The sequence below is a fragment of the Pteropus vampyrus genome, unplaced genomic scaffold, assembly GCF_000151845.1.
Source record: "Pteropus vampyrus isolate Shadow unplaced genomic scaffold, Pvam_2.0 Scaffold55, whole genome shotgun sequence".
In the NCBI taxonomy this organism is placed as follows: domain Eukaryota; kingdom Metazoa; phylum Chordata; class Mammalia; order Chiroptera; family Pteropodidae; genus Pteropus; species Pteropus vampyrus.
The window spans coordinates 4173294-4181599 of NW_011888836.1; the positions used below are offsets into that span (position 1 = coordinate 4173294).

At 42.3% G+C, this 8306-nt stretch overlaps 1 protein-coding gene across 2 annotated transcripts in view; it reads right to left on the reverse strand.

The window, feature by feature from the left end:
* TTC39C (tetratricopeptide repeat domain 39C) overlaps nt 1-8306 on the reverse strand; it is a 90818-nt gene that overhangs the window by 81890 nt on the left and 622 nt on the right. Inside the window, exon 2 of one of the 2 annotated variants that reach the window (XM_011360431.2) lies at nt 8130-8304. The exons of the other annotated variant lie outside the window; for it this stretch is intronic. Coding sequence (XP_011358733.1) covers nt 8130-8290 — 161 coding nt within the window. The 5' untranslated portion in view covers nt 8291-8304. The remainder of the gene's footprint in view (nt 1-8129; nt 8305-8306) is intronic. 2 annotated transcript variants of the gene reach the window in all.

The following is an 8306-nucleotide window of genomic DNA, read 5'->3' on the forward strand; positions in this document are numbered from 1 at the left end:
TTTTTTATTATGAATCTCTTTTTACTTCTTTACAATACTATTTGGGCATTCTATTGACTTTTACACATTGTATGTATGGGGAGATCATTTCATCTGTCAATTTCATTTTAGAACTACAGAAAGAGACTTACAATATTCGTTACAAGAAGAGGGTATTAGACCTGATAGAGTCAACAGCAACTGCTCTAGAAAGCTTCCCCTCCCAGCCACCAAGTTCTTACAGAGACCAGTTCTTCCTGAAATCCAGGATAGAGATTTGCAATCAGGGAACAAGATTTCTGACTTCTCATGCCAGAGAGGGAAATACCAGATCACGTCACGCCACCACCACCCATAGGTAGCCCAGAGCCCCGCAGGTGGCTGATGAGAGAAGTAAAAGGGCCAGCCAGTTAGGTTAGGCCTCCTCTTGACCTAACACAACACTGGGCCGAGGACAGAGGCCCAGAGTTCCAGCTGCTCAGGCCAGACAAAGCTGAGGCCCGTGACCACTTGAGAAGCAGGAGACTTAATCAGAGTGCTCAGCTTTCCCATGATGGCACATGTCAAGACTGGCTTGTGTTCAGTGGCAGCTCTGCTCCACCATCGCCCCACGCTGAGCAGCCTGGATGCACCGAAGGGAAGAGGCTGATGGGCCAGACAGGAGACCTGCTGCTTATGACAAGCAGAGTGTCAAACCAAGGGGCACTCTGGCGCACCTCCACTGGGTCGAGAGACATGTCCACTCCTCAATATGAAATAGGGGAGGGGAGAATGAAAAATCAAGGCTTCAGAGATCCTAAAGGCACTGCCTCCAGGCTACACTTGCCGACTGACAAAGGGAAACAGAAATGCCTAAAAAACCTTGGAACCCACATTACTCCAGCAACCTCAGGAAGGCCAGGAACACCTGACAGAGAAGTCCATTCATCTCTACTATCTCAGCCCTCTCGTGCAGACAGCCATGCAAACAATGTCCACACATCACCAGTGCTGGAAAAGGGGGCAGGAGGATGCTGCAGGAGCACTAAGGAGTCACATCACCTTTTCATGGAAATCTGAGCCGAGTCTTGAAGACAAGTAAGAACTAGTTCCATGAAGCAAAATACTGCAGCATGACTAGAGGGAAAGGGATAAGGGAAAAGGCAGGAGGGAGGCAGGGAAGCAGACAGACCAGATCACAATACATCCTATGCCAAAGCAGGACCTCAGCCTTTATCCTGTAGAAGACTGGGAGCCACAAAGGGTCTAAAGCTCAGGGTGACACATTCCCTGAGGATGGACCTCTCTGATGGTTTATTGGGTAGCCTCTGGGTGCAGGAGTGTGGTTGGAATATCGCTGGGGAACTCACCACAAAATGTCTTAGCATCACACAGGTAAACTTTTCTTTTCATAAAAGTTACAGAGAGAGGTAGTGTAGGGGTTAAACACACAGACTCTGAAGCCTTACAGCCTGAATTCAAACAAGCCCTCCTCCCACTTACCGTGAAACCCTGGGTATGTCATCCAATGTCACTGAGCTTCCCCTCCTCCCCCTACACAGAGGAAGGTAACAAGAGACCCCCTCACAAAACTGTGGGAGGATTAAATGATTGACACACGGGGAGTCCTGGTGTGTGGCCTGGCACACAGTAAGCACCATTATGTGTAATAAGCACCATTACGTGTTTATTTTGATGTGTATTGAGAAAAATAAGCCACCTAAACTAGTGATTTCACAGATATTACAGCTTTGGACAAGACTGTTAAAGTGACTCTTTTTGAGGTAGAGTTAAAAATATTAAGCAATACTTCCTTAAAGAAAGGACTTGCTTCTCACCTTTCTGTCCTGTACAAGGCAGACACTCTCCTGGGGGCTTTTCCTGCAATAATGGACTATTTTCCTGCAAGACAGGAGTAACTACCTGTTGTATGCGTTTCTTGTATTCTGAAATTCTTAAGCAAGAAGGAAGAGATGGGGAAAGCAACCTTCGCTGGGGAAAGAGGCTAAGATGGCAAACTATCAACCATCTTTACACTTGAAAAAGCTCCTATTCTCAGTCTTGAAATCAGATGTCAGAAAGTCATGGTCTCTTCTTACACCATAAATTTATGAATAGTTTTATATAAAAATATGTTTTTATAACTATGTGTGGTGACGATGTTAACTAGACTTATGATCATTTCACAATAAATACAATTGAACCATTAATGTTGTAAACCTGAAGCTAATAGTTATGTCAATTATACCTCAATTAAAAAAAAACAAACATGTATTCAAAGTCATTTGTGCAGAAATTGGAATGGATGTCCCCCTATAACTAGAAGGCTTTAAGCGGTGATTAGATCCCCAGGTTAGCCCACAAAGGCCTTATTTGATCCCACATCGGACCTATGTTACCAGCTGCACGGCACAGTATGAACTCAGGGAACAGAGGAAGTGGCGGAAGAGGTATAAAACAGAGATGAGTTCATGGCTGGCACTACGCAAAGTTTTGAAATAACAGAAATTCATCTTTGCTAATTTACTCTCTGTACTTCTTTTACATTCTCTCTTCTCCTTGTGTCCTTCTCAGCATTAGCCTGCTTAGACTTCTGTCTCACTGCTGTTTCTAGCTAAGTAGGAAGGTTACCCTGGCAAAGGAGTATGTGGTACGGAAAATGGTATTTTAAAACAGACTATGCAAAGGGTCTAGAGGCCTGAAATCTGATGTGTTTGGGGATCTACAAGTGGTTTTGTGTAACTAGGACATAAAGCGCTCCATGCTTCAATACTACTACTCTCCCTTTTCCGTCTTGTCTTCAGTAACATTTCCTTTGACTCAGTGGAGCTCCTCCTAACTGAAGTAGTGAAAGATGGTAATCTCAGCAAACTGCTTGTTAACACAGCATGTGTGACTCAGTGCACTTTTAAGGGTTCACATTTTTAACTGTCTATCTGTATACAAATACACACACCCCTCAGTATAGCTATTCACTTCTTTCTAATAATTTCCTATATAAACTCTCTCATTTTTCTACAGTCAGTTGCATTTTTAAAAGAATCCCAATTAAGCCAAGTGAATCTTTCATGAATGTTTAATTGGGATCTTTTTAGACAGTGCAACAGTTGAAAAAAAAAAAATGAGTGTTTTTACAAACACACTACTGAGTCAAGGAGGATGGAAAAAGCAACAAATGAGTTTCCTGTCTCTCCTGCCAGTTCCCTTACACCATTTCTGCTTCTAATTGCTTCTCCTTTTTTGGCATTTCTGCACCTATGGACTCTCCACAGACCTGGCAGCAAGAGCGGCCAATCGTGCAGAAACCATGGGCAGCCTGAGAGCTTTTCCTGTCCTCCAAGGTATCTGACATGGTTTGAGGCACAGAAGAGGCTCAGAGCCCAGGTCTCTTACACATACATGCCTTTTGAGTTTTTTCCATAGAGAACCATGGTTTGTGCCAGAGGTCAAAAAATTTTTCTCTAAAGGGTCAGAGAGTAAATATTTTAGGCTTTACAACCCATGTGGTCTCTGTCACAGCCATTCATTTCTGTTGTATTGCACAAAGAGCCACAGAACATACACAACCAAATGAGTGTGGCTATGTCCCATTAAAACTTTATTTGGAGAAAAAAAAAAAAAGTAGACAGCAGGCTATAGTTTGCAATCTGTGGGTTATATTGAGCCATTTCTATGGTAAGTCTGGCTCCATAATCAACATATTAACAAATAAAGCCACATGTCATATGGCTTTGTCGTATGTGCCATAAACTATGTTGAACAATCTAAAATCCATATGTTCATTTTTAATATACACATTTGCTTGCAATTTTTCCTTGCTTTTAGTTTTTAATACATTTCTGCCATTTTTATAATTTAAAACAAAATGAAAAAGAAAAATATCACGGTTCATAATGCCAACTATGTACTAATTCTGTATCATATTCATGCAATTTATCCCCAATGAACATTCATTATAACCACTATATGCTTGCTTTAGCTGACAATGAAAAATATGACTTTATTAATATCTACAGGCGGAAATCAGTGGTAGTGTTGGCAGGGGTAAGAATTATAGATATTTTAAGATTAAAAAGAATGCCAGGAGTTAAAGCAGGAAGTGGAGACAGTGGCTTCAAGGGACAGAGGGACAGTAAATGTCAGGCCTGTGGAAATAAGAACAGCGAAGCTCACTTTGTCCAGGAGCTCCAAATGTCCTTTGCCTTCCTCATAGCTCAGCGTGCTTCACCTCTCTTGCTAGTCCTCTGATCAAGAAACAAAGTAATATTTCAAGCCAAAAAAAAGATGATGACATCAAGACCCTGAGGCCCCAAGGAACCAAGAGTTAACTATGGATGTGAGGGCCACACCATGTGGGACATGATGGTCATCAACTGACCAGTCCCCCAACAGCAAAGTAACCCTGAAAAGCAGCGCTGACTCACAGGAAACATGGACCAACTAGTGAATCTAAGAAAAGAACAAGTGCAGAATGAGCCATCAATGTGACAACTTAATAATATTGATCAACTTGTAATTCTCATCCCTCTTCTCCAGGTGCCATTTCACATCTCCATGTGGGTTTTTTACTGTTTCCTCTCCTAGACTTCCATACCTACCTCACCACCTCTCACATTCTCCTCCTCTCCTCCCCCCACCATTCCTCCCAACTCCTGCTAATTAAACTTACTCACTTCTACCTCATTATGATGCTCAGGCCTCATTTCTTCAACAAAATTTTCCTTCAAGCTGGGCTATAAAAGTTCCTTCTCTGCACTCCTGCAGGCCATGGATGTTTCCCAGCCTCCCTACACCACGACACGTAAAAATCTAGTGCCTCTCTGTGCACAGAACCACACTCTATCTTACCCCGTGCCTGAGTACCTAAAGGTCTGAATGTGTGTCACACATGCTAACATCAGTTAGGAGTAAGGGGAGGGGGAGGGACGGTGGAAGTGGGGAAAAAGGGAACATTGCTGGATTAGAGCACTGAGATCTAAGATCAAGGAATTTGGTTTCAAGTGGTCAGTATCATGAATTTATAATGGTATGCCCTTTAACTCAAAGTGGAAAAGCCCCAAAGCAGCACCAATCTGTCCCAATCTCTGGGAACACAACTTTAAGTGTGTAGCACAAAAAATAGGGCAGCTTGTTACATTACTATTGTTACAACAGAAGTGGCAGCTACATTTTGAAATCCCAACTAAAGGCTCTATTATGCATATATTTCTAATTCCTATATGCATGATGTCTGATTATACAATAAAGACTTTCCACTAATTCAGAAAAGCCTTCATGAAAATCTGTTCCTATGAAGTAACCATTTCTCATTAATGAAACTTTTATCATCCTAGTAATGTGGCTTGAGAAAATGACCTTCTTGCTTTAATAAAAATGTTATTGTTATGCTAAATACAAAATATGTTTCTACTTGTTAAAACTGTAACAATGAGATTATGGACGGTTTACCAGTATGGGAAGGGTGGTGTTCTGTGACAAAACAATACTAAGAAAAGAGATAACCAATTGCTCTCTTCTGTAAACTAAGCTAGACGTGATCCTCAAACACTTCGGATGAAATCCCTGTTTTCCTGGCAGAGGCCATTCAACTTTGGAACAGGAAAAGAAGTTTCAAATGCATAACAGGATCTCAATCTTTCAACTGCAATATGTGAGGCCAACTTTAAATATAAAAGTATCTCTCATACAAGATGTTTTATCTTCTACTTAAACTACATCATCAAGAAGAAAGCCTAATATTTGTGAGGAAAGTATCAAGTACAAAAGCTGACTAGAGTTTATTGAATGCTTACATTGTGCCAGCTACTATGGATTATTTTTTCACTCTAACCACCATAATATAAGAAGCCCAAGTCAGCAGCTACAAAAGTGGCAAAACTAGGATTGCAAGCCTGATTGCGGGAAAGCTCATGGAATAACGCTACCACCACTGTCCAACCCTAAAAAAGTTTAAGCTGCTAAAGAACAAGGTCATGGGGCAAATTACAAAATATAATCAATTCAGTGAGACAGGCAGAATGGTTTAACGAAAACAGCCCTTGATTTAGAATCACAGTGCTTGCGTCCTGATTCATGCTGAATACTGAGACTTGAGTCTGTCATTATAAAATTGTCATGATAAAATACACATTAGAGCTGTCACTAGAACATTAAGAATATAAGGAAACATGCCTAGCACTGCCCTTGACAGAGAACAGATACAATATTCCATTTCCTTCTTTATCTTCAGTTCCCATTTCAAAATAAAGCAGACAAGTACAGCATAGGGAATATAGTCAATATTGCAATAATATTGTATAAAACTAATATAAGATTATTTGTCAACTTCAATTTAAAAATATACAAGCAGACAGCTCCTATTTATAAAATGTAAATCTTCATGGGACACCTCCCCGCTTTCTCATCCCCAACAGACTCGCCCACAGAGAGGTGCATCTCTGTTGCTACTGTGAGCAAAGAGTTTTCCTATCACTCTAATCTGCCTTCTATTACCATTGCATAAAACTGTCTGGATAAAATATAATAGCAAAAATAGTTATTTCATGCTTTCAATACGTAGGAACCAAGAGGTAGTAATTTAAGTACTACACTAAAGCAGTTTAGAAGAAAAAATGATCATTAAAGTAAGTAACACATTTCAAAGCAATTAGTATCCAGACATGCAAGCACCGTATCTTGATCAGCAACTAAAGGAAGTAAGCTTGACTAAGACTTTCTCCATCTCTCTCATACAACACAGTCGAAAAAATGTCAGAGCACGGTACATAAAACATTCGGATGAAATATTCTTTTTTTTTCATGACATACATTCTCAGAGGGCTAAATAAACTGCACAAGAAAGACTGAGAGGCAAGTAAATCTTTTAAATCTATTCTTCATGAAAAGCCTTGATAAAACTCTGGCTTGAAATTAAGACTGTATGCTTGAAAAATAAAATGTTCTGAGTAAAGCTGAGAAGTTTTCATTTACAGGTTTAAAAAACTTATTTAAAAGTAAAATGTCTTTAGCGAAAAGTTTACAGTTGTGCGGTATTTGCTTTGTCATTAAGTATATGGAAGCTCCGATCCAAACGAACCAGTACTCTGAGGTCTGAAAACCTGCAAGGCATCTGTATCTCACCCTATCTTCTCTCTCATTTTTTTACAGACTGTGTCTCTCAATTATAGCTCCATATCTTTCCTCTTATTCTTATCAAACCACCAAATCTAAAAAAAAGGTGAAGCATATGACCCTTTAACGCTGACGGGGAAGCTGCTAATCAACACCCTAGTCTCGTCCATATTCAAAAGGCAAATCACAAACTTGCTTTCTAAACCAGAAAGCATATGCTTCTCGTCCCCTATGAAATTGAAGGCTCCTCCCACTCACGAGAAAACTACCAAGTTTCAGTTGTTTCCTTCTTTTAAGGCGATTAACTGAATACATGTGTTCTTCCCTCCGCTCTTACATTTATTTTAAATCCTTCCATTTTTTAAGTTAGAGAAATCTATAAAAATACCCTCGCCTGAAAGGCATTGGGAACTCATTTTGAGGGCTGAGTTTCAGAAGACAGGCAGAGAGAGAGATGAGCGAGCAGAGTTTGGTTGAGTTTTTTTTTTTTCTTTTAATTCCTGCCACAAGGTAATTATTCATATCTGTTAACAAACGATAAAAGCTTTTGGAATGCACAATGATGCAAAGCGACGGGAGGCACAAGAAACAGGCACCATGCAGCTGGTGTGCTCCGTGCCACAAAGGCTGCCGCGGGCAGCACGTGAGCCGGAATCATAACACTGTAAGTCCAAGGCTCACTACTGCCTCAAATTGCACCCAGTTCCACGTCCCAAAGCCAAAGGGCTCCGGCGGGAGAGCAACCTACGACAGAGAAGCTGACAAACACTGGACGCCCCTCTCGGAGGGCGAGGCACGGGATAAATGAGGGGAGAGTGCAGGAGCACGGAGAAGATGCGCGGCGGGTCCCAGGGAGAGAAACAACCGGGTGGGGGTGGAAAGGGGCGATGAGGTAAAGGCGCAGAAGCGCCGGCTGCAGCTCAGGCCGACTGAGACGACATGGGGACCGGGGCCAGGGATTAGTGACCAACGGGAGGGGGAGGGCCATCCGCAGACTGAAGCGCGTGAGCCAGACCCGAGGTGCGCGTGGCCGGGGCGGGGAGGCAGGGCGCATCGGTCACCTGTATTGTTTGAAAAGCTGGTCCGACTCCCTAAAGCCGTTGTTGAGCAGCATGTTGATGCCGGCCAGGGCCAGCTCCGCGTCCTGCAGGGGCGCCGCCGCAGCCGCGGCCGAGTCTCCGTCGTCCCGCCGCCGCGGCCGCTGCTGCTCGGAGCCGGCCATGGGAGCGCGAGGCTCT